Source organism: Cyanistes caeruleus, chromosome 13 (assembly GCF_971803275.1).
Source record: "Cyanistes caeruleus chromosome 13, bCyaCae1.hap1.1, whole genome shotgun sequence".
In the NCBI taxonomy this organism is placed as follows: Eukaryota; Metazoa; Chordata; class Aves; order Passeriformes; family Paridae; genus Cyanistes; species Cyanistes caeruleus.
The window spans coordinates 12,179,344-12,205,301 of record NC_141713.1 but is presented as its reverse complement, the minus strand read 5'-3'; the positions used below and the strand labels follow the sequence as shown (position 1 = coordinate 12,205,301).

The 25,958-nt window shown below is 43.7% G+C and overlaps 1 protein-coding gene across 7 annotated transcripts in view; it reads left to right on the top strand.

Annotated features, from left to right (window-relative positions):
• The first annotated feature begins 218 nt into the window (after window positions 1-218).
• Window positions 219-25,958, top strand: part of ATOSA (atos homolog A) — a 48,273-nt gene continuing 22,533 nt past the window's right edge. The window contains exons 1-2 of one of the 7 annotated variants that reach the window (XM_086848900.1): window positions 1,793-1,955; window positions 19,874-19,991. In XM_086848900.1, the coding sequence (XP_086705026.1) occupies window positions 19,955-19,991 (37 nt within the window). In that variant the 5' untranslated portion in view covers window positions 1,793-1,955; window positions 19,874-19,954. Of the gene's footprint in view, window positions 669-1,766; window positions 1,956-13,718; window positions 13,881-15,572; window positions 19,992-25,958 lie in introns of those variants that run through there. The other 6 variants (XM_086848899.1, XM_086848898.1, XM_086848902.1 and 3 more) reach the window with 6 other exon arrangements.

Sequence of the window (25,958 nt, the reverse complement as noted above, 5' to 3'; positions counted from 1 at the left end):
CCAGGTGAGCTATACACTGACATTTCAGAGCTCCAGCGCTTCCCCTCTTAAGCAGTCTTTCCTGTTCTCTAGAGGCCGCTTTAGCTGGCCTAGATCCGAAAGATCTCGTGAAAGAGGGGTCTCCATCACCAGGGCAGTTTGTTTCCCCGTTTTCCGTGGTGCATTTGGCAGCGCGTCTACAGCGCTGGGGGCTCGGGGCACGGGCGGAGAGGGGATCCGCACTGGGCAGCCCCGCTCCTGACCTGCTTTACCGGGAAGGTCTGACGCGAGGGACGGCGCCGGCCCGTCCCTTTCAGGGAAACCTGAATTTCTGCTGGATTAAGGCGGTTGTGTAAGCGCAGCCCAGCTGACTCCATTGTTCCTCGGCACAATGCAGTTATCGGTGTGAAGTGAGCGCGGAGCACGGCGCTGCCCCGGGGCAGGGCCGCACCCGCCCCGCAGCCCGGGCTGAGCGGGCGGGGGCTCAGCCTCCGCCCCGCGGGCACTTCACACCTGGGATCGCCGCTCTGCGGCCGCCCATACACGTGTGCCTTTAAACCCCGGCGGTGATGGGCTCGGGCTCCGCAGGGCCACACGTGTGCGGGGCGGAGAGGGAAGGCCGGCCGGCGGCTGAAGGCACTGCGGGAAGGGTGCGGGAGAGGGGCAGCAGCAGCCCCCGTCGGAGCCGGGTGAGTGAGCGAGGGGCCGCTCCCCTCCCCGGGGCGGGAGCCTGCCTGCCAAAGCGCTCGGCGCGGGGGGGGTTAGCGGCGGAGGGACGATGCCGTTTGCACGAACCATGAACCCAGCGGGGCTGTATGCAGTGCAGGGGACGGGTGTTCCCGAGCGGGACCGGGCCGGGCCGTGCCGTGCGGCGGCCGCGCTCTGTTGCCGTGCCAACCGAGCTGTTCTGCGGCGGGCGGGCAGCAGCGGCGCGGGGCATTGGCCGCCGCGGGCACGTGGGGCGGCTGTGGGCCGGGCGGCTGTGGGCCGGGCGGCTGTGGGCCGGGCGGCTGTGGGCCGGGCGGCTGTGGGCCGGGCGGCTGTGGGCCGGGCGGCTGTGGGCCGGGCAGGCCCGCCCGGGGGCGGGATGAGCGCGGGGCGGGCGCGCAGCGGGGGCCGGGGCCCTGGCGGGCGGTGCCCGCGTTCCCCCCCGCGTTGGCGGCCGAGCGTGGCGGGTACCCCCGGCCGAGCTGCGCTGTCCTGGCTCGCCCTGGCCTCCCCTGCCGTGCCCTGCTCTGCCGTGCCCGCCGCCGGGCTGTGATGTGTGTGCCCCGCTCGGCGGGAGGCGGGGAGTGCCCGGCGGAGAGGAGGGGAGTTAGTCAGCGGCGAGGAGGAGGAGGCAGGGCCGGAGGCAGAGCCATGGAGAGCTGCGCTCGGCGGGCGGGGCGGCCTGTGTGACCGGGGCGCGTCGCGGGGGCACGGCCCGGCAGCCCGGGCGGCAGCGGCGGGGCCGGGGATGAAGGTGCGGGGCAGCCCCCCGCCGCCAGCCGCCGGCCCGTGACGGGGCGGGGGCCTCGGCCCCGACGGGGCGGGCGGGGGGCCGCTCGCTGCCTTCCTCGGGGCAGGCAGGCGGGCAGGAGGGAGGGGACTCCGGCAGGGGCTGCCGTCGCCCGGGGCCGCGGTGACTCAGAGCCGGCGCGGCCGGGGGTGAGCCGAGGTCTGTTGTTGTGGGATTTTTTCCCCGGCAGGTTATAAATAGCCCCGCGCGGCGCCGTGTCACGGAAGGACACCCTGGCCGGGCGCGGGCAGAGGCCGCCGGCGCGCAGCCTCCCCCGGCCGGCCGCCGCCAGCCCGCCCGCCCGCGGGCCCAGCTGCCGTAGCGGCGGGGCCGCCTCCCGCCGGCTGTGCCCGCTCCCGGGGCACCGCTGACACCGCCGGCCGCGGCTCACACAGCCCGGCTCCGCGGGGACAGCGGCACGGCACATCGGCCCTGTCAGACCGCGCTGAGGCAGCGGGGAAGATGAAGCCGGAACGAGGTAAACGGCTTATCGGTACATTTCTTTTTGATTGTTTTGTCTGTAGGGTTAGAAGTAGCCCGGTGTTTGGTTGCGATGTTATCGCTCTATTTCCTTATCCCCGCTCCTGTCATTTTGGGGGCTGGGAAGGAACCCAGGTACTGGGGCTCAGCTCGGGCAGTGCCACTGGGAGTGGGATGCGGGAGGTGCCCCCGAAGGGGGATCACAGCCCCGTGTCCTGCCTGCCCTTCGGCTTTCCATTGTCTTGGCTGGATGGAAGGGAGGCAAACGCCGTAGCGAAGTGCTTGTGCTGTGGGAATGCTGCAGTTCGTGTGTCACACACGGCCGGCTCCTCAGCACAGTCCTGCAGTGCTGAGGCCAGAGTCGGTCAAAGGCAAATCGGGCAGCGACAGACAAAGCCACCCGATGTACGGAAATGTCCAAATATAGCTGAAAAACACCCCGATAACAAATATAACTTACATCTGTGTTGTTCTAAAAACTGACAGTGCTTTCCTTCCCACTTATAATGGAGATATTTCATAACAAGCGTGGTGAAATACACATTTTTCACGATTATTTGGTTACATCTTCCCGGATTCCTGACATCTGGTTTTACAGAAAAATCAAGACGGCAGTCTACGTATGTGTTTATAACACTTGAGCTCTTTTGCCGTATAGCAACAGCTGCTGATGCCCCTAGAGCTGGAAACATGTCATGACTTCTATTTTGATCCACAGGAGCAGTGATTATTGATTTGTGTTAAAGCAAGATATTTCTTGGAAAAAAAAAAATCTTACGTGTGCTCGTTGTAGTATTCTGAATGTTAATTAAAAACAATAATCTGTGTTTTCTAAAGTTTTGATGATTCTATTGATTATCTGGTTGCTTTCAGTTTAAAAAACATGTTCTATTTCTATTATTATCACTGGTGTTTTGGGAAACACTTTCATATAGCTCAGATATTTGTGTATTAAATGCTAACCCTTACATGACATACACATCTTAATTAGGTTTGTTAATGACATGTTTGCTAATAGCGACACTGCATAAATGGCCACTCTTAGGTGGATTTCTTGTCTCTATGTGCTGCAAGGATTATATGGTGTGATGATAGCACAGATAGTACAGAAGCAATCATAAATTAATGGAGTTTAAGTACTATGGTTTTGCAATGGGCCTTCCTCATTGCTTTCCTCCTTGTTGCTTGAACCTTCGCACCATCTATTGCAGCAAGGCTGGTTGTTTTTAGAATCTTTAGATTTTAATACCAGACACTGAAGTTTGAAAACTGTTTACTGTCAGAGTGAAATTACATTTCAAATTAGCCAGGTAAAACCCAAGTCAATATTTGCAACTTTAAAATGTTCTGATCTAGCAGTTCAACATCTATATGACCTTTGTGTATGCCTCTCTTTAATTTTTAGGGAGAAGGAGTTAGAACACTGGAAACATTTTCAGTTGGTGTATGAGAAATGATCAGATGCCTTTTTTTAACCAATCTGGTATAGAGGGAACCAAGTTTGTACAGAAAGCAAGTTTCTTAAGTTGCTGGGGTTCCATTTTTTGTGGAATTTTTTTCTTTTTTTTTCTCCATAAGCTGGGAGATAATAAATTGAGATTCTTTTACACTGTAATTTGTTTACCACAGGCTGGGCAAAATCCTTCAGAAGTTATGTCTTGAAATTCTTCTAAGATAATTAACAAAAGTCTTGAAATAAATCGTGGATCTTGCCAAACGTGGGAGGGTATCTCCAGCCATTTTAGTGGATCCCTCCAGCTTAACTGTGTGCTAATATAATAGAGCAATACTGTGCACAAAGGGGGTTGTGAAAGTGCTGCCTAAATGCCACATGCGGCCCACAGAGACTCTGAGGAGGCACGAATCATGCAAATGTTTACATGTGCTGCTTTCTGCATGGCAGCTGTGCCACAGGACACAAGCAGTCAAGTGTGCAGTCACCTGCTTCCAATAGCTGCAAATTAATAGCAAAGGGCAGAGGACAGGCAGACCACTCGGCTTGCCACAGGCTTCACTTCTCTACAGAGCTCAAAATCCTGAGAAAGACTTAGGTTCCCACCCCAAATAAAGCATAAAGAAGCAGACTTTAAACAGGCTTGTGATGTGTTGGCTTTTTTGTTGTTGTTGTTCTTACAAATAATTATATCAGAATCAATTTGGAGCAGAGGGATGCAGTTCTTGTTAGAATTTAACTCATCACTGCACTGCAGATTGTAATGGCCAGACACAATGGGAGAGGTATGGTTTAACCTTTGCTGAGCCACCAGTAAGGTTCTTGTTATACCCAGCAAAGATGGATGATTCAGGAGGAGAAAGAGAAGATCTGCAACTATTTTTATCAGTGGGAAGTGTTACAGAATGTTTAAATTTAAGGAGGTGAGAGGGATGGACAGAAATGAAGAAAACATGGGATTTTGGCCCCAAGGTACTAGCTATTACTTCCCTCTATAGGAGGGAAAGTTGAAAAACTGCAGATATAGGTATGTAATACATGAGAGCACTGTGGAGGGGATGGAATATGGAGCTCTGCATAACAAACCTGCAGAACTCTTTTGGGGGTGAGGGAGAGCAGGAAGAGAGCTTTGAAAGTACAGGTAAAAAATGTGGACTTACTCCTTTGCCACACAAAGGCACAGGGCATTCTCAGGATGTATCTCATGAGCATCACTCAGAACACAGCCATCAGGTGGGGTTTGAGTGTGGAAGGACACTAGCTGCTCTGAGCACATTCCCAGAACTATCTGTACTGAGTCTAGGGAATGCAGTAACTCAAATTCTGATGGCTGCTGCTCCGCTTTACCTTCCCTTGTGCTGCTGAGGTCATGTTTCTTCAGCTGAGGCTTCACTGGTGCCAGGAAGAAAAATTATTTATCTCCCTTTCTTACATACAATGTTTTTGGAGTGATGTTTGAGTTTGGGTTAGTTTTGGTTGGGGTTTATTTCTTGGTTTTTTTTTTCTTTCTGCAGTAACAACATATCAGGTTACCTGGCTTTGATCCATGATATCATCACGATTTGGTTTCTGCAGTACAGCTGCCTAGTCAGCTGCTTCGTGCTGCATGTTTGTACTGCTGTTTCCTTTCTCAAGTACAGAGCTTTGCTCTTGCTTCTATTGAACTTCGTTCTAATGACTTCTGGTGGCTTCAGCAGTTTATTGAGTTTGGAAGACAGAATAAGACTTTGTAGCAGAGTGCTTGCAAAGTTTTCCAGCTCAGCTTTGTTCATAAACTGTATAAACACGCTGTTTCACCATCAACATTAATGAAAACATTGCATAATGTCAGGGTGATAGCTTGCTGCCAAGCTCAGAAGGCTTGTTATGTACTCTTAGAGTACACTTGGTGCACAACTGGAAAAAATCTTGTGGTTTAGATGAATCTACAATATAGTCATATTTTACTGTGGAAATGTTACAAGACATAAAAAGTTTTACTATAGTCTAAATAGCTGGGAGTTATTGCTCCTTCCTCCTCCCTCCCCCTCTTTGCATGAATGATCAGTTAAAGGAGGAGGACAGGCTTGTTTGTCTCTAAATGCATGCTGGCTGGTTTTTATCACCTTATTCTAGTCTTTTCTTACTTTTTTATTGCCTTACTTTGTTTATTCCTCTATGTGTGTTTGCTGTGTAGAGACTATTTTGTTTTCACTTACAAATTAAACAAAAAGCAGTCTTCTCTTACTTTCTGAAGCATTAATTCCCTCCTTGAGATTATCCTAATTTACAGAAATTACGTTCTGTCTACGAGAGAAGAACAAGCAGTCTGAAGATTGCCTTTTGTCTTTTCCTTCCTTTGCAAGTCAAACTTGGATCTGTGCCTCTGGGTCTGTTTGTGGTGACTGGGTTAAGGGACTTCTGCCACATTACTTGGGTTGGTATGGGAAGAGGTAATTCTCGGTTCAGCAAAAGTCTGTTTACTGCCTCCTGTGGGAAACATAACTGAGGCATTTTGGGATGTATCTGTGGGGAAAGCTGGAAGAGAGATCAATGAACAGTTGATGGAATTTAGATTCTTAGGAGGAAGGATGAGGAGGCATGGGACTGGGGGGAAGTGAGCTGAACCTGTGTGTTCAGTTGTGGAGCTGGTTGTTAATTTAGGAGATGCGGGTAAGGCCCTTGTTTTTATAAGCATAATATGTGCCCTATATTAACTGGGGAAGGTGTTGTGGAAAACTTTTTAGGAAAGATGATGTGCTACAGAGTATGCAGATTAGGAAGTGAAAATATCTAATGAAAAAGGGTGAGTGTCATTTTAGCGTCCTGTACTGAACTGTGATACAGACACTTTAATTTTGTAGTATCTTCTCAGTGAAATGTCACAAAGCACTTAAACTTTTCCATGGTGGAATGATGCAGGCAGTCAACAAAGTAATAAACTGGAAATGAGCTGCTTCCTGCTCAGTGGAGTTGTCACTCCAAAGGCGTTTGGGCAATGCTTGGGGCTGGGTTGGCACAGGTAAGTGCAGGTTGGGTGCTGGTGAGCTGGGGGTGACGCTGGGCCTGCCCCAGGAAGCCCTGCGGGCGAGCAGGCTCTGCTGGGCACGTGTGGCGAGCTGCGTGTGCCCCAGCCTGCTCCTCCTGCCTGCTCCTCCTGCCTGTATTGCTTTCAAATCAAACCACCTTATTCTTGAAAAGAAAGAAAACCTAAAACTAAAAAACCCCACCAACCCAACCAAACTGACAGGTACTGCACTCGGATTCCATTTATGAGGCATGAAGCCATCGAGCTCTAATCTTTGGAGAGAGCAGATTTGTCCTGATAACAGGTAATAATATATAGATGCAGGATATGAGTGAACAGGAACAGAAGCCTCTTCTTTTTAATAGAGGGTGGAGTCTAGATGCTTTCAATACAGCTCTGTTCTTGCACCTGAAAAATGGCAATATATACTCTCTTTTTATTAAATCTCTACCTCAAACATGTAACTTGGAAGAATTCTTAGCTTTTAGGTGCTTAACTTTTTAAAATGTTAGGCACCAAAAAATTTAAAGTGTATTAATTTGTTATATTAATAGAATGGAATATATATTAATAGAATGGAAAATCTCAGGCTTTAATTTGAAATGCGGCTAATGTTACAGTTTTCTTACCTGTTCTGCAAATTGATGGCAAGACAAATCTTCCTGTTATAAAAGTATTTCTTGGGTTGGAAGGGTGCTTTTATCATAGTTCAGCAGTGAGAGTTCTTCATGACATACCTGTTTCTCAGAGAACCATCCCAGTAACAACTTTGCCATTTTTTTTGCTTGGTGTTGTCCAAAGTAGCTGCCTTTAGCTGCTGCTAAAACAGAGTGGCATTTAGGTAGATATTTTGGGGATTGTGGATATGCCAAACACATAGGCTTGGAATATATAAACTGACCCTTCTGACCATATTCTTTACTTGCTGAAGTGAGAAACTTTGGCATGCCAGATCAGATCCCTGGGGTGAAACATATTAGGTTGGACTTTGTTGTTAAGGGCAGTGTTGACACTATTATTGGATCTGAGGTCTGCCAGATTCTAAATGTTTTTAAAAATAAGCTAACATTTATAAATACAGATTCTCATGAGAGACAAGAGTTTGCTGCCAAATGAAATTCTGCTTAATAAAATTAGAAGTCTTCTGTGAAAACAGAGTAACTGACAAGAACAAACCAGCTATATGACATTTGTTAAAAGAACTTGCTCTGTTTCACTGTTTATAAGATGTTTCTTCATTATTTTGACAAACTTCTACTAATAGCAGCTGTTTACTGGTGGAGAAATAGCCATAACCTTTTATCTTCTCAGCAATGAGTTTAATAGTCCAGCTATTCTTTTAGTCCATAAGGTCTCACAGTTTAAATATAGCTGTAGTTATTATCTCCATTCCAATGTGATACTTGATAAACTATGGTTTTAAAATTTTTGGAAGTGTCTCACATCATTGTCTTTCAAGGAGGTGATAAATTGTTCAGTTTTTGCAGGTCATTTAAATTTAATGTTTAGACAGAAGCCAGTTTTTAAGTTAAAATTGTTTTAGAAGTGCATGTACAGTTGCATGGTTACCTTTGTACTACCCAGTACTGAAACTTTGTGTATAAGTAGTCAATTAAGGATGAATGCAAATACAGAAGAGGACCTGGGTAGGTAGCTGGACTTTGGAAGATTTCACTATCATTACCTATTCCTTTTTCTGCTGGTCTCATGCTGGGTGGCATGACTATAGCTACAAGCACATGGCTGAAGCCATGTGAGTTATTCTTGCTCTGCAATCTGAACTGTACTGATATTGGAAGAGATTTTGTTTTTAATAATAGCTACTTGTAAGCAGGATAATGGAGTTTTAAGTCATGAAAATTCTCCATCTTTTCTTAACAATTCAGAGTTAATCTGGCCAAGTCAAAATCAACTCACTTGTACTAATATATTTCATTCTATGTTAAATGGGTCTAGTTCTTTGGCTAGTGATCTTTCATGCTAGCTTTGGGGCCAAAGCTGGTTCCAGTTGCTGTCTGGGATGGTATTACAACATTACATTGACTCAAATGCAAAGATGTAATGAGGATGTTCTTGGGGATAATTTGGAGAGTGTGAGGCAGCTGAACACACAGGGAGGGAAGCACTCTGCATACACAAAATACTAATGACACTTTAATGTCTGTGCTGATTGTAAGAATCCTTATAATGAATAAAAGCAAACAAAATTGTATCACTGAGAAATCTTCTGAACAACTTGGTTTCTTCAGGAGCAGTAAGGGGAGCTCTTCCCCCTCAGACACACTTATTTTGGTTTGACCACTTTTCTGTACATGGACAGGCATGCAATCTCTCTCTGTCCAGGTATGTAGTACCCAGTAACCATGGGGCAGTTAGACTTTTAGCAACAATTAATGCATTTCCCAAACCTCTTGGCTTTTTCTAAGGAAAAAAAAAAAAGTTGGATTTTCTTCTAAGGCTTAAAAAAAAGGGATAATATATATTATAAATAAGGACTCTGGTTGCACATGAGCAATGTCATCTGCTTTACATTACACAAGGTAGTGATCTTTTTTCCATCAAGATCCCTGGGAGCCAGGTTGGTAAGTAAGTCTGTTTTGGACAGTGAAGTACTTTAAGGAGCCTATGAGCAGGTGACTGCTTGTACTAGTTTAACCTCTTCATGGTGCTTGCTGTGTATGCAGGGATTCCTTTTCCAACTGACGAGCCTTCAGGATTTCTAGGACATATTTCACACTTCTCTGTGCTGCAACAAAACAAGCTTCTTTGTCAGGATGCTGTGCAAGTATCACCTTGTTGTTTTGTATAACAGGGGCAGCAAGGGCAAAAAGAGAGCAAGAACTTCAGTAGACTAGAAGATGGCAAGTATTACCCGTATCCTCAGTACAGTCAGCGACACAATGGGAGGTGGTAAAGTGGCAGCTGGTTTCTTCTGAGGGACAAGGGAAGGAGGAGGAGAGGTGCAGGAAGAGCTGCTGTGGTCAGCACGCTTTTTTTTCAGAGCAATGGGAAGCCCTTCTCCCCTGCCAGGTATTGTTCTTCTTGATTCCCTGCCAGGGCACCAGCCCAGCAACGCAAGTGAAACAAACCATAGCTCAAACTCACACTTCCAGGCAGGTCAGCAAGTTTGGTGGAAGGCTTTGTTTGCAGGCTTGGAGGGGGCAGGGAGGGTGTGTAAGAGCAGTATCTGAGTAAATTTCTGTGATGGCTACTTGCCATAACTTCTGTGTTAACAGAGAATAAAATTTTGGTCTGTTGGACTGATGCTTTTTTTAACATGCTCTTTTCTGTAAACTCACAAATACTGGTGCATTTCCTTTACATGTTAGATCTGAATCTTGAACATTTCTGAATCTTCAAGACTTTTATTTACTTGTTCTTTATTAAAATTTTGATTAAGTAGGTGAATTTGAGGGTAGAGGAGAACAGTTGCATCAAGAAGGGAGGAACTTCAGTAAATATTACAGTGGTGTGGCATAAGTGAGAAGGAGTTTCCTGTCAATAGGAACTGAACAGGGACAAAATTGAAAATCAGCATGGACTGGGAATGCAGTTAGGTCAAAGGAGTTGATATCAACACTCATGCTGCTCAAAGGTAAACCCCTTTTTTCTCTGCTCTAAATGTCTTTAAAATTGAGCTTCAAGTATATTTTCTGTTCAAGTTTTCCCCCTTCAGTTGCCTTTTAGTGAACAGTATGACTTCACTTTAATTTGAGGGGGAAACAGCTTCTTTCTTTTGAAGCATGTGCTATTTGAATCGCCAGGGGAATTTTGTTTACAGTGGGGAAACCGTGAGAAACAAAGTATCTGGAGAGCTAGAATCGGAGGATAGGCTTTGGTAATGGTTGCTACCATAGCTGTACTAGCAGCAGTACTCACAGTGTAAGTGCCTACACCATGCTAATGCAGGCAAGGTGTGGAGGACCCCTCTGAGGAATCTGCTGGTAAAAAGTGGAGGAGTAATACCAAATGGCTAGTTGATGCAGGTGAAACACGAGGAATAATTGATAACACTGAGAATGTCTGAAGGTGAAGTCTGTAAAAGTGCTAGAACGCACACCTGGCTCATCTTGCATCACACAGTTAGGTTCACTAAACTTAGGCCAGTCATGTTGTGCTGCCTTAGGATGTTTCCTACGAGAGCCTTGCTGAATTAACAACTTTCTATGAGAAAGTGTTTTGGATCCACTAGAGATAAAAGTTGTGGTGCTTGATGTGCTTTGTATGTTCTTTCATCCCATCCTCACGTTGGGATGATGTAGTGGCCTTTTATAAATGTTTTAGGATGCTTTTTGTAAGGCGGTGAAATTCATTCTTGGGTAAATTTCTAGTATTAAATTTAAGCAGCTTTATGTTACACACTGATTTTTATTTTATTTGGTTTTAGTTTTTATTTGATTTAAAGATCATAGTGGGACTGTTAGCATCTGATCCTTGTGGGATTTAGCATTTGATGCTTTCAACTTCTCTAGGTGCACTATATACTGTATGCAGCATTTCTCAAGAAATTTGAATTTAAACATCAGTAAAAGAAAAACTGTACACAGAGTGCGAGCACATATCTAACCATCTCTAACATGCATTGCAAGCATCAAGAACTGACCTCAGCTTTGTTCTGAGGAATTGAGCATCTGTTCTGGGAGAAGAGGAATAAGGCTACATGAGAGCTCTTAGTGGTTTTGTGTTCTGCAAATTAGTAACTCAATCCAAAATGTTTGTTTCAAGGAAGGGATGTATTAGTAGAAGTGTATTTTTATTTTTAGCTTGTCTCTATGACTAGGCTGTGTAAACATAAGGTGCTGTGGAGTCACTTAGGCTCTGCTTCTGAGGGGTCACATGCACACCTTACTTTTCCTGCACAAGGCAGGCTGGAATCTGAACTAGAGTGTTTTTCTGAACTGCCTCATTACTAGACATCCTGTGCTTTGGCATGGCCCTTCAGAGGTTGAAGTTGAGTGTTTTTTATAATGTAGGGATGATGCCAATTATGTCTATTGGCAAGTGCCTCTGAATTGATGAGTAGTTCACTTGATATTGAGATGAACCATACTTGGCTCCGATTTCCTCTGTTATGGAATGTGTAGGACTGCTTACTCACAAAGTGTTGGGATAAAATCCATTGTTATGAAGACCTCACTTTTTTTGTTTTTAGAAGTGTTATTCTATTTGTGGCAGAAGGTGGGTTAAAATGCAGTCTGGTTATCTTGAGTATTGCTTGTTGTTATGCAGTGTTAGAACTTTGAGGACAGTAATAGTAATTGAAGTGCAGGTACTCTATCGTGATGAAGTATGCAGCCTAGGATAAAGTCCTGTGTATACCTCTGAACTACGGTATTCTCATGTAAAGTGTCTTGTGCCTCTGGAATTTGGGAGCCTAAGAGATACAATAAATGAGTCATGTGCTTCAAGGTAGCTTTTGTTTCGGTAGAATTTCTAATATTGCATTTTATAAATTTAGCATCTTATTAGGCTGGATGCATTCACTTCTGGGGTGTTCATCCACAAACAGGCAGAGAGCTCAGCTCTGTGCACCCTACAGCTGGTTTAAGATTGTAAGCTTAAAAGCTGGAGTGTCAACAAGCTGTCCTACTTTTACTGTGTTTGAAGAATATCTGGTGTGAAAAGGATCTTTGTGGTTGCACTGCAGTATCCCAGTGTGGGGAGAGTGTTGAGGAGCAGTATGGTGGGTAGGCATGCCCATCATCTACAGACAGCTGCTCATCACTAAAACATTGTTAGCTCGCCTGTAAAAACAGCTGGTGGCTCATGAATGCTGTCTCTGCTGGCCCCGGTGGGAACTGACTCGGTTGTTGTTGCTTCTGCCGCTTGTTAGCACAACTTCTAAACATACCATGTTTACTAATGTGATAAATATTCCTCTTACCCCTCCCATTCGTCCTGTAGATACTGAATAACTGTTTCATAGCAAATAATCTGAGTACTTTTTTCAAATGCTAGGTAGTTGCTTAAGAAAACCTGAAATTGCTTTTTCAGATAACTGTGTAAATGACAGTGTTTTTGTAGAAGTAAATGTTCCATGAAGGAAAAATACTTGGAAAGCAAACAGGTAAAATACACAGGAAGCTTGAAGGTTAGTGACAAATGAAATGTTACATTTTGTATCTAACTTTAAGGCACTATCTGTATGAGATCTTTAAATGGCCAGCTACTAGAAGGTATCTGACCTTCCTTGGATAAAATGTCTACTTCAAAATCTTGAACAGACTGTGTTTTCTTGCAACCATAGCTAAATGATACTGGTATATAGAATGTGAGTGGGGAAGAGTCATTTTGTGAAGTGGCATGTTTTCCATGCTCTTGAATGGGTTAGTGAGTGGTATTGGATTTTGAATGTAGTTGTGTAGTCTAGTTTGATCTTGGACTTTTCATAGTTTCATGGTATCTAATTACAGAACAAGGGTTTTAATCTTGCTTTGTGATCTGGTTAGGCTGAGAGTGAGATAGGTTTTTTGAACTGATTATGTTAATATGATGACTGTCATCTGACTGTAATACTTGTAAATACATCAGAACTGGATGAAATTGTTTAATGTAGCCAGTACGTTGTTTAGACTACATCTAGAATAGTACGTGCTGTTTTGAGACTACTCTCTTGAAACAGCCTCATAAATTAGTTCTCAGAAGAGCCCATTACTGGAGTAAGAACTACAGTAGTGCAAGGAGAGCCGGTGTGAGTGAGATCCTCCTCCCCCTGTGTGCTCCAGGAGGCTCAGAGGAATGAGGCAGCCGGGCCACTCCCGAGTGGGCTGAGCAGTGGAAAAAGAGCAGTGGGGAGTTAGCTGGTGCTGGCTGGCAGGCGGACGGGCTGGCGGCTTTTTCCACTCCAGATGTAAATATTCATCACCTCACAGACTGCAGCTCGGGCTGCCTCTTCAGAGCGGTGCCGTGCGGGAACATTGCGTGTGCGGTGCCAGCGCACGGCAGCCGCTGTAACCCGGAGCGGGCCGCGGTGCCAGCGTGTCCCGGAGCTGGGGAGCGGCTCCCGCGGCCGCCCGGGCCCTGCCGTCCCTGGCCACCCCATCGAGGGGGCCCCGCCGCCCGTTCGGGGCAGGGCGCTCCCGGCACCGCCGGCCTCCCACGCGCAGCCCGGCCCCGGTAAGGCCGGTTCTGGTTCGGCAGCCCGGCCGCGGTAAGGCCGGTTCTGGTTCGGCAGCCCGGCCCCGGTAAGGCCGGTTCTGGTTCGGCAGCCCGGCCCCGGTGCCGCGGTTGGCGCCGCCGCGGGGCCGCCCCGCCGCCGCCCCGCTCACCTGGGCCGGGCGGGCCGGGGGCCGGGCCGGGCCGTGCCGAGGGGCCGGCGCTCGCCCGGCGGGGCCAATCGGCGGCCGGGCCTGTTGCTATGCGCGCCCCTACTCTGCCTCCTTTGTGGAGGATGCCGTGGGCAGCCGCCCACCCGCGCCGGCGCTGCGGGGCTCGCTGCGGGAGCGCCGGGCCGCGCCGAGAAGGTGTGTACGGCAGGCAGCCCCGGGATCGGCTCGGCTCGGCCCGGGGGCGCCGGGGAGGGGAGCGGGCGGAGCGGCGGGGGGAGGCTGGAAGGTCGGTGGCACCGGCCCGGACAGGATTCCCGGGCGTGAAACAAGTTCAAGCTGTGTAACTCAGAGTATCGGCAGTTGTTGGTGGTGTTGGTCTGTGAAAGGTGATTTGAAATCCACCTATGCTAAAGTGTACCGAAGTTTGCCTCTCCGGCTGTCTGTAAACAGTTCCTTTAGAAACCCACACCAGACGTTCTTCCTTTCCTTCCGTGTACTGAGCCTATGAAAGGCTTCATTTCTGCGAGTTGGGGGTTTTCTTCTTCCTTTTTTAACTTTCCCTTACAGGAAAGTAATGGACAGCCTCAAAATTAACTCGGTTAATTCATTAGGTTGTTAGGGCAAGAGTATTAAATGTCCTGGAACAGGAGGGGAGGACTTTTAAGCCTTAAAAGTGAGACGTGTAGTTAAGTGTCAGAAGTGCTAACAGTTGTAGTTAGTGTAACCATATGTAACTGTTTGACTCTTCATTGTTATGAGGGAAAAAACCAACCTCTTCCCCCTCCCAAAAACACCCTGAAGCTTAACTGAGTTTCTTCTGTGCCTTGTTATGTAGGTCAAGTTTCTTTCTTTTTTTTTTTTTCTTCAGCAGGAGGAAACTATTACAGTATTTTGATTTCTGCTAGAAACAATGCATGAAACATTATCAGCCCTTTGCCACTACTTGTTTGTCTTGGGGCAAATGAAGCCGATGCAAATATGTCAGCTTTGGGGGTAATAAAAATATGTATTTTTAATTAGCATCTTACTGGTTGCTCAACTATATGGTATAAAAAGCTAATTCATATTATATTGAACTCAATGCAGAATTGAGGATTATCCACTGCTTTTTATGCAAACTTATCTACAAATGTGAATGTTGCTCTGACCAAGTACTTGCACAAATATATATATATATATGTATATATCCATGTATTCATGTGTCTAGAGCTTGTTGATATTCTTCTGAAAAGTACAAGAGCTCTAATTTAAGTGAGCTTGCTGACATTGGATGCCCACCTCCTGGCACGGGAGGAGGAATGATTCCATTAGTGTACTCTTGTGTTTTGTGTGGAAATATTGGCTTTGAATCACTGAAGCGTTGCTTTTTAAAGTAGTAAGAAATTTTTGAGAGGACAAAGTGAAATTTCATAATTGGATAGATTAAATTTTAAATATGTGAGTCTGCCATTTTGCTATGTGGAAAATTACCATGTATTATGGAAGAGGGAGGCAAACTAGATTCTTGGCTGAAATTCTGTTAAGCCTTTCAGTTTTGACCCTATGTAATGTTTTATTATTTGGAGTACCAGAAGACTATTACAGCTTAATAACGTGACTTACAGTGTGGAAACTTGTAAATAGCTGAATTGTGCTGTGTGACACAGTTCAATTCTAAAACTATCAAAAATGTTCCTTTGTTTTATGCATTCAAAATTCCATAGTAGGCTCTGGTGTCCATTTTAAAGTGTGCAGTCTTTTACACAGCTTGAGAGTTGTAATGTCCTCATTTATCCTTCCAAATAAAATTTAAAAACAATTTTATGGGCCTGGCCATTCTCCCAGGTTTTTTTTTTTTTTAGACGGGAAGCATATATTGTCTCTTTTGTAACTTTTTTACTTTTGCAGGTTACTGTTTAACCACTTAAAGGCAGGCGTTGTAGGTGAAGGTTAATAGCATTGGAAAAATGACCTGAGGAGCTTCATGCTGCTCCACCATCATCAATTTCATCTCTCAGAGCTCCTTGCATTTCTCAGGAAGAAGTACAGTCTCTGCCTTTGGTCTGCTGGCCTTATGCCTCTCCCTCCACCCCACCCTCTCCATAATTTGGACTGCAAATACTGAAACCTACTGAAGCTGAAGGTAGCCTTACTAGCTAGGAGGAGGATTTTGGGTGGTCAAACATGTTCTGACAAAGTTCCACAAGATAAATTACCCACCGCTTAGATGACAATGAATGGTTTGTAACATCAAAGTTTTGGGAGATCAAGTAGCACAAAGAGAAGACGAATACAAAAAGAAACTGCAGTAGAAGAGGTCAGATGTTATGAAAATAGTTTGCTCTGGGCTTTTTGTTTTGTCTTTTTCTGTATTTCAGATAAAATAATGGAATTCTTAATCTGCATTCCTCACCTAAGGACACTTCCTAACAAGTCCTGTGCTTTTTTTTCCTGTGTGCTTTTTTAATTACCCTGATAGCTAGTTCTGTTCTAGCAGCAGTGCTGAAGAAGTTTTCAGCTTGTAGGTATGATTTCTAACTGACATGATGTTGTAATAAAGTTTACAGGAATATCAGCTCCTGCTTAACCTGCAAACTATAATGTTTAATGTCTTGTCCATTGAAATAAAATTATTGAATTCTTGAGTGTTTCTATCTCTTCTCCCTGTGAATGCTCTTTAAAAGCTTTATCATTATCAGTTCATTTGTACTGTTAGGTTTGTTTCTCATTTTCTTATTTTTCAGTTATTTTGGGGAAAAAAAAAATTGCAGCTCAGTGGCATTAGTAGGTTCCTTGCATGTAGGTAGAAAATGTGCTTAACAGTTCTTCCCCATGGCTGTATTTATCTTGAGCTTAGTTATGCCAGTGTTCACATACTTGTTGGGCTTGAACCAAGCCTCTCGAGTTGATATGGTCAGATATAAGCTGCCCTGGATGAATTTCCCCAGGCCTTCACATGTGAAGTCAAATATCTGTCATGGAGAATTTTCCTGAACATGCTAAAAAGAAAACCTTTTCAGGCACTTTTAGACTGTACAGTTGCATCGTTCTCATTGGAACCAGAAGTAATGACACTGGGTTCTTGTGCTGGGTCTCTAAACCCTAGCATTAGATCAGTTCTATCCTATGCATGTGTGGTTGCATCACCAAATCTCTCATCTTTTTAGTCTGAGAAGACATCTCAGCCTGTGTTGTCTCTGAGCCATGTTCTGCTGCACTGAAATTGTCAGTGCAATGTAACAGGCTGCTGGTCTGCTTGTCATCATGAAAGACAGGCCAGCCTGGAAAATACTGTCTTGTTATTGAGGTGTGGGAATTAGTCTTCCGATGCCCTGCAACTTTCTTTCCATATTCCACATAAGTATTTTTCAAAATTTTCTTTCACTTTGTAATTTTGGAGGATCTGTGTTTTGCTAGCTGTACTTGTGAACTGAGTGCTCTTAGCATATGTTAGGGTGTTAAATGACTGAAACAAGGACTTCCTGCTGAAGGCCTCTTCCTTGCCCCTAATAGTACTGATTGTTTTGGCGAGGTACTTTTAGGAACAGTAAAAAAAAACAGATGTGTTGTTCCTTTTTGTCACTGTACAGCCTCCCACTTTCTTCTGAGGGTGTGGTGAATGAGGAGCAGCAAGACTGGCCTGCTTTCCTAGGATGAGATTCAGAAAGAGTCAGTATTTTTCTTTAGGTCATGCAGATTTAAATTAAGATAGTGGGGTCAAGATAAGGTAAACTTAACTTTTAACTCTAGAATTCTAAGCTTGGAAATGGGTAACTAAGTTTTTGTTTTCTTCATGTATGCAGCAAGTAAACAAACATATTTCAGATTCTCTCAGAGGATAAAAGGCAATATTTACTTGTTAGCAACACATGGTTAAAGTGATGCTATTCATCTTCTGAAATTAAATTACAAAACTTTTCTTTTGCAATATCAAGAAGGTGGGATAAAGAAGGTTGAGAGATGCTGTGGAACTTGGGGACAATAATGTATAGTGAAGTGTACTTAAATGGGAGGGATGCAGCCTGTCTTGGAGTTCAGCCACATCATCTACTGTCTGATGGAATTCTTTTCAAATTGATGGCTAACAATAAAGCTGCTGCTTCTAGAGGTTGGTGCCTGCATAAGTGTTTACTTTTTCCTTGGTGAGAAAAGGGAATATTGGCCAAGTTGAAGTAATGGTGGTCATCCTACCTGAAAGATGATTGAGCCTTCAGATGAATTTCCACATTAATTAGGAGATTTTTCAAAAGGGCTGAAGGTGGGAACACTTAAATAGCAAGCACCAGTGCTAACAAGCAAGACTGTTGTTAAATAGTTAATTACAGATGGCTGAACTTCAGATGCAAATGATGAGAAAGAACAAGTTCTCTGCATCCTGACCCAGGGACTCCTCACTACTGCCATGGCAACTGACACATTTTACTCTCCAGTTTTAGCAAAGTTTATGAAACTGAAGGTAACTCGTTGGTTTTATGACTTTAAAATAAATTTTAAAAGGCAAAGCAGCTGGAGAAGTAGTAAACTGAAAGTGGATATGAATTCCTAGAGGCGTTGTATATTCTAGTTCCTATAACATCTTTCTAAAAGATGTCTGAAGTATTGTATACTTTAAAATGCCTGGTAGTTAAAACATTAGTTCAAATGCAAAACTTTATAATCTGAGCAGATCTCTCTGAATCCTTTCCATTTAGCTTAACATGAAAATTGCCTCGTGCAATTTGAATAGCATGGCAAGGGGGAAAGGAGCAGGAGGTAGGAAGCTCTCTGGATGTGACCTGGGCATGGTACGGGTGAGGAGGAGCCTGTAGTCAGTGGGGCGGATGTGACTTCTCATCTGACTCGCACGTGCAGCTGAGGTGCTGGCCTTGGGCTGTGTGAGCAGGATGCTGGAAGCACCCCAAGTGCTCTCTTATTTTTATAGTGAGGTTACTCCATGGGTCCTGCAGCTACTGTAGTTAAATTCCAGCTAGAAGTGTCAGTATCTCTTTTTAGGGTAGGACATCTGAAGGTTTGTTGTTATAGACTAAACTCGATGGCACTGTGGGTTTTGATTTGGGAAGTCACAAAAAAGAGCTATGTATGTAACTGAGTCCAGGTCACTTCTCATACAGCATAAACAACTTGTTGTAAGTCTGTTTTATCAGTGCTGTCAAGAATGTGTGGTTTCCCCAGCTTTTGCTGTGTTTGTGAGGTCCATCTATGCCTGTGGGTCTTGACTACAGCACTGGCTTCTTTAGAGAGTGAAGGAAGTACTTCGTGTAGTTGTGTACCAAACCTCTGTATTCTCAGGCTGTGTTTCCTGACTGTTTTGTGTTGCTGTGTCAGACGGATCAAGGACTTCCTCATCCTTCAGGTGTGTAATTCAGTCATAAAGAGGACTTAAAAAGAAGGGAAGCAAATTCATGGAGTTATTGCCTGAAGATTATTATTTGTCATCTGTGATACTAATTAAGAGTCACACTTGGATATAATGCTTTGCTGGGTATTATACAAGCATGGAACAAAAGACTGTCCTCACCTCAGACCTTATGCAAGTATCAAACGCTAAATCAATGGCTTCCAACAGAGGGCTGTGAGGAGACAGGAGGATAATACTGATGGAGACAGATAAACTGTGCTCCCACAGGCTAACAAGCCTTTATCACCGTAACAGAGAGGCTGCAAATCAGAGTCATTTTAATCAAGAGTGTAGGACAACACAGGGGGAGTAAGGACTGGTGATTAAAGTAATCAGAGGCCAGTTTACTGCAGTAGTGAGTGGGTGACACCAGGAACGGTGGTGAGCCATGGAAGATCTTGAAAGCAGAAGAAAAGAAAGAGTAACTTTCTTAAGAAAGATGCTTAAAAGACAAAAAAGAGCAGGAAAACATGGTTTCCTGTTAGGCACCAACCAGAGGCACCTTGCAAGGTGGTGAGGCATAACCTTGTGTGTGCCTTTTCCACACAAATACCATGAGCAATGGTGTGGGCAGTGCTGACTCTTCCCTGGGCAGGCAGATAAGGCGCTGCCATCTGCTCGCTGGGGCCCGGCTGGCATTCACGTGGGCTGTGCCCAGCCTAGAGGTCCCCACTGGCAGGGCGTGCTTCCAGCTTGGACTGTGAAGAATTTATCTCTGAGGAAAATCTTTGGATTTCAGACAAGCATTTTTCCATACTCGAGAGGAAAACCAGCTCATGCTAAAAACAATTCTCTAAATGCTGTTTTGTAGGGATTCAGCCCAGCAAGGAGAGTGTAGTAAACAAGCTTTTCTGGGGATAAGGAGGGCAGGTTGCTTGTTGTCTGGATTCCCATGCCAGATTCTGCAAGATCAGCCACTAATTCAGATGGTAAGAATAAAATGTTCTGTGCTAAAAATCTCTCAGATGTGTTTTTTATTAGTTCTTGGAGATAAGTGATTGCAAAAACCAGCTGTTTACTGTAATAGCCAATGTAATCAGATACTTCTAAATAGAAACATAGTCTTTTTGACTACTCTTCTGTGCTTGCTTCTTTGTTATCTCTTAGAAAAATTCCTCCTCCTCCAACAAAATTATGCATTGTTGTCCCTTGATAATTACAAAATTATTTTTTTTTAATTGATTTCTAGTAGAAAATCTCTGTATAATGTTTTTGCTAATGGGAGGCTTGACAAAGTAAGTTATGGGTATCAATCACTTGGATTCTGAAATGTTTGTGAAGGGCTTTTGTTTTTTTTACCTGATGCTTAACTTGAGTATTCACAATAATTTATTAGATCTGTTATATCTGACAAGTGGACAAATCCTTAATGTTGCCCAAACTGTGTTAGTAGCTGAAGTGAAGCTTTTGGCATATTTGTGCTGAAATCATCTTGGAGCAATTTTCCCTGAAAGGAAGTAATTTTGATATTTTCTGATTGAAGTTGCACTGGATATTTATTTTGGGCATTAATGCTTTTTCTGCTGGTCCAAAACTCAGCTTTTTGGGTTTTCTCCTCTGCTGTTAACTTTTAAGTAAGTATATAATTGTGAATTATCAAGGAGAAGCTGAAGTAAGGTTTTGTTTATCTGTCTCTGCTTATGTTATTTGTTTTGCTGAGATACAAAAGAGGCTGGAGAAGGCCTTGAGCTTTGACTGGATTAAAACTGTTATTCTTCATGTGCTGCTGGTGTTCACTATTTTTAGTGTAGCGTTTTGTTTTTCCTAATAATTTATTGCTGTGTCCCTTGACTCACGGGTCACCTGATTTCAGAGCATGCGAGCAGGGTTTGGATCCTTTACCCTCCTATAAACTGATAGGTTATCTGGAGGAGCAGGATGCTGCTGCTGCTGGTGAGATTGGGTTGGAAGTGGCCGTGGAGGGTGAGCCCTGTCCCTCTGGTTCTCTGGAAGAAGCGTTCCAAGAACAGGCAGTACAGGGTGTTACAAAACACACGTGCAGCCAACGAGCTGGAGCCGGGGCCAGGCCTGGTGGGTGACGCGAGGTCAGCGCCGTGCAGGGAGGCTTTTGCCTGCTGTCCTCACCGTGCCAGCAGCAGTGCTGGCAGCCCTCAGCTCGCTTTTTCCCTTCCAGGGAGAATTGTTTTCAACAGATACGTGATGAATACACCACTATTATTCTTGCTCCGCTAGTGTTAATTTTGGCACTTTGTACGGGTGTCTTGCATCTCGGATTGTCACAAGCTTGTTTTGTTCTGTGAGGTGCCCGGTGGCTGGATGTTTCTGGTAGCCTTCAAAGCTGCAGTGCGAGCAGCGAGGATGGTTGAATGAAGCAAGAGGGAAAGCAGGCACTTAAATTTTGTAAGCAAACAAGTATGCTGTTAGAAATTTTGCTGTTCAAGTGGGCCCAGTTTTTAAAAAGGTATTTTCCAAGGTCCGGTGCTCTAGAGTTTCATTAGTCTGATTGTTGTTTTTTTTTTTAAAATCTTAAAGTCACTCTGATCTCTAACAAGATAAATGTTACTCAGCTAGATCCAGTCAATTCTTCAAATTGGGTGAAAGCAAAGAGAAAGAGAAAAAAACCTGCATACATCAAGCTATTCAGTAGTTGCACAGATGAAATATGTCTAGACATGTAAAATGACTGTTTTGATGATTTAGATTGAACTACAAGCTCACTACTGCCCAAGCAGTTGCAGATTTTTAATTCCTGGCCCATGAGGTCTTTTTAGCCTGGTAGAAACCTGCACAGACTGTCATATTCTCTAGAATTTAAAATAAAACAAATTAACCTTCATTTTTCTTGATCAGTGCTATTGGCTGAGCTAGGTAACAGTGCTGGCACTCGTTCATAGCTTTCTGGTTTTCCCAGGTTCCTCTAAGACAACAGGATATTTGAAATTGAATGTTATCCATCCTTGAGGGAGAGGGGTTGCTTTTTGCATTGGTGCAGGGTTTATTGCTGCACTGCTGAGCTGCTGATAGCAACTATTTTACCCTCTTACCAAATTTGTAATGTAAGTAACAAAACCAAAGCTTTTAAAAAATATGCTTCATGTACATGATCAAAATTCTTGCCCCTGAAGAAATGATATACTAACCATGCATGGGAGAGGTCTTAGATGTTCATCTGGTTTTATTTTTTTTAATGGTCTTTTCATAGGTTAGACTCACCAAAAACTGGACTAGGTTTTTCAAAAACATGCAGACTTCTGCCCACCCCTGTCCCACAGTCTTCTCGGGTTTGTTTTTGTTTGGGTTTTTTGTAACCACAGTAAAACTAAGAAATTGCAATATCTATTAAAAATAGATACTTACTGATAGGTATCTTTTAAGGAGATTTTCAGTGTACAAAAGCTTTGTCAGTAACATGGTTTTCAAAAACCATTGGTCAGGCTCGTTGGCATCTGACCACAGCGTGAAGATGAGTGTTTGAATATTGGTTGTTGAAAGCTTTCTGAGTGTGTGGAAGGCTGAGTGTTTTGGTGCTTATAAAACCTCACTTGCCTAGACAACAATATTGTGTTGAAGGCTGAATGCTCAGTGGAAGGTTTCCATAAAGTGTGATCCCATAAGTCAACATGGTACTTTCACCAGGGGCTTTCCCTGACTCCAGCAGCTCTGGCATGCCGGCTGATTCCACCCAACGGTGAGTCAGTGCTCTCACACAGCAATTCAGATTCTCTCTGGTTTATTTTCCAGCAAGTCCAACTATGGTCTGAAGCAAAAGGCACATGATGTAACAGTTCTTTTCCTTGCAATGCTTTTAGGGAAGAGCACCAGCTTGTGCCTGGTGGTTGTAAGCCAGAGTGGAACCTGTGCGCACACAGAGTAGTGGATGGCCTTTCCCAGCAAGATTTTTGTGTTCCCATTGCAGTTTTGTCAGGCACTAAATGACTCTTTCAAATCATTTGCTCAAAGTCCTTTTGAAAGCTACTTTATATTTCTCCTTAGAAAAGCAGTGTTATTTTATCAATATTAATAGAAAAAGAAGCACAAGAACACTTGAAAGTATATTGCCAAAGTTCCTCCAAGTACAGTATTTAAGGTGATGCGATAAAGCATGAAATACCCCAAACAGAAATTTTTTTGGTGTTAATGGGGAGATTTTAGGAACCAGTGTTTTTTGGCTAGGATAACAGTTCATCTCTGTAAATGCTAAGCCAAAGATCCTTGTGTCTGTTGTGAAGATATGTTACAGAGGAATAAACCAAGTGGCACTTGAGCAAAAATCTGGTCAGCAAAGGAACAAACATCTAGTGGTAGGCTAGCTCTCTGGCAGCTGTACATGCATATATTTCATAGGCACTAAAATACCTACTGCAGGATTTTTTTGAAGGTCTGTGTTTTCCAGTAACATCTGAAAGTGATTTATTATCACAAATTACTGCTTTCCATCTCTAAACCAAACTCTGTATAAAACAGTACAGAAGTCTGCAAATAGTTGAATCTTTGTCAGGCTGGGTTGTTAAACAAATTAAAACTGAAACTTATGTATGTCTTCCTGTATTGTATTGTGTTTAGGGCTTGAAATAAAATTCTGGCACACACTTTTATTTGTGTATAAAAATGTATGTGTATAAACTATAAAAATGCTGTCACAGCTGGAATTCAGTGCAGAGCTGCCATCAACCTGTTTAATGGATGGGTTGTCTTGGCTTGGGAGTTAGACATCCCAATACTCAATTGTAACTGTCACATGGATGATATGCCTTCAGGAAAAGGTGAGGATTAGCTAAATAGATGTGCTTTTCCATTGTTAACACACATTGGGTTTCATTTGAAAATAAAGCAGCAGCTATGGAGTCACTGCAGAATGATATTTACAGCTGACATGAAGCAGAGGAAGCTGATGAAAGCCTTCAGTCTGTGTGTCTTCAGCCATGTGGCTGCTGCTAAGCTCCTTCTTGAATTAATGAGCAACCATAATGAGCATGGTAATCATTCTCATCTCCAAAGTTCCTCTGCCTGGAAAGCCTTGATGAAAGTCATCAGTATCAGTGAGGGGAGCATGGAAAAAAAATTACACACATGGAAATTTTGTATTGAAAAATCTGTGTTTTAGTGTAAAAATGTTATTTGCCAAGAGAACACCTTGGGAAGAAATTCTCTCATACTTTGTGAGCTTAAGTGTGCTCTGCTTTCTGTTCTAGGGTGACACACTGCTCCTTCAGCTCCCCAAACTGAGCATTTGGGTGGGTTTTGCATTGTGGTGCCAGTGCCTGTGAAGTTTACCTAGGGCTGACCACCACACTGCCCTTGCTACCCCCTGGGACTAGGGTGAAATTTAAAACAGTAATCTGTTTTCAATATAATTCTGCAAAATTTCTATCAGCATATTTACCAGGGTAGTAAATCACTGTATTGGTGGTGAGTGAAGGCCAGATAGAAACTTTCTATTCCCTTCTAGTTACAGCCAAGTGCCTATTCTATACTCAGCACCACACACTAATTCTAAAAGAGCTGTTTTCTCCTAGTTATTTTTGTTTTGAAAGGAACAGAAATACCTGACAGAAATCCTTTTGCTTTGTTGGGATTTAAATTTTTCTTTTGTTAAGATAGGTACATTGTGTAATGCAGTTTGTTCTAACACAATCTGGCTTCAGCAGAGCATCAGCTAAACAAGGGAAAAATGTAAAAAGCTAGAGATGAATTAATAGAAATTACTTGGTCTGCTCCTTATAGGTTTTTTTGTTTCATTATAGTATAACTTCAGTTTTTTGTGCAGTCACATTTAATGTAATCACAGTGTATTTATCACAATGTAATACAATAGGAAATTGTCATATAAAGGAAAACAGAAATTGATGTACTCTTAAGGGCATTAGCTGAGACAAGTCCTGTTTGCTTTCAGGACCTGTCCAGTGGTAACATGTTGGTACAAAATATCACCTTTAATTTAGGGGTAAGCAAAAGGAAAATGTTCTCTTCCCACAACTGGCTTATTTTAAACTGCTAATCATTGCAGCACTGATAATCTTACAGCTTTACACTGATATTTCAGTACTTATGTACCCAAATCAGGATAGAGTGGGACAGTTGTATTTTACAATATACATGTTCTCTTGCAACTTTTGGTGGATTGACGTTTGAAACAGGCCTCAAAGTTCATGTTTTCAGGTATTGCTTTCCTTCTACTAAATACAGATGTTGAAATTGTAATGATTGACCTACTTTACAATTTGTGATTTCAGTGTGGAGCAAGGAATAATTCAGCTTATACCATTATTTCTTACTCCTTTCTTTTGTCCACTTAAGGGGAAACAAAAGCAGTTTCCCCGATCAAAATGCAAATATTGGATCTAGAATCTGATTTAATGCCAAAAAATCAAAAGAAGCACATTAAACTGTTGTTGCTTAGATAAAAATAGAAGCTACAGTTGGACAGAGAGGAGTGACTCAGTAAGCAGCATGGTGATGGCAAAATAGGATGTCAGCCAAAACGCAGGAAGCAAGATGGGAACACCCAGATCAGTTTAACAGTCTGCATTTTACACTCCCAGAGAGCAGTAGTTTCTGAGATGACTGCAGGAAACTTAAGCTTTAAATGGATTTTATGTACTTATTAAGCTGTTTGAACCTGAATAAGTTTTAGTAAAATGTGAATTGTACTTTTTTTTTCCCCCCCCAGCCCAGTTTTAAAACCAGGCTATCTGTTTACAGTAAAGCTGCCTTGAGATTAGCTCTGGGTGCTGTGAGAGGTGTCCAGCAGGGACGTGCAGGAGATGAGCAGTGATACACACATACCCAGGGAATTAATGCAGCATGGCACTCTGCAGTGGAGCTCATGGCACTGATTGATTTTAATTGCTCTGCAACTCTGGAATAACTTGATCAGCTCCACATAGTTGAGTTTTAAAAATACCCACTTACTTACAAGGTTTTTCTGGTTATAA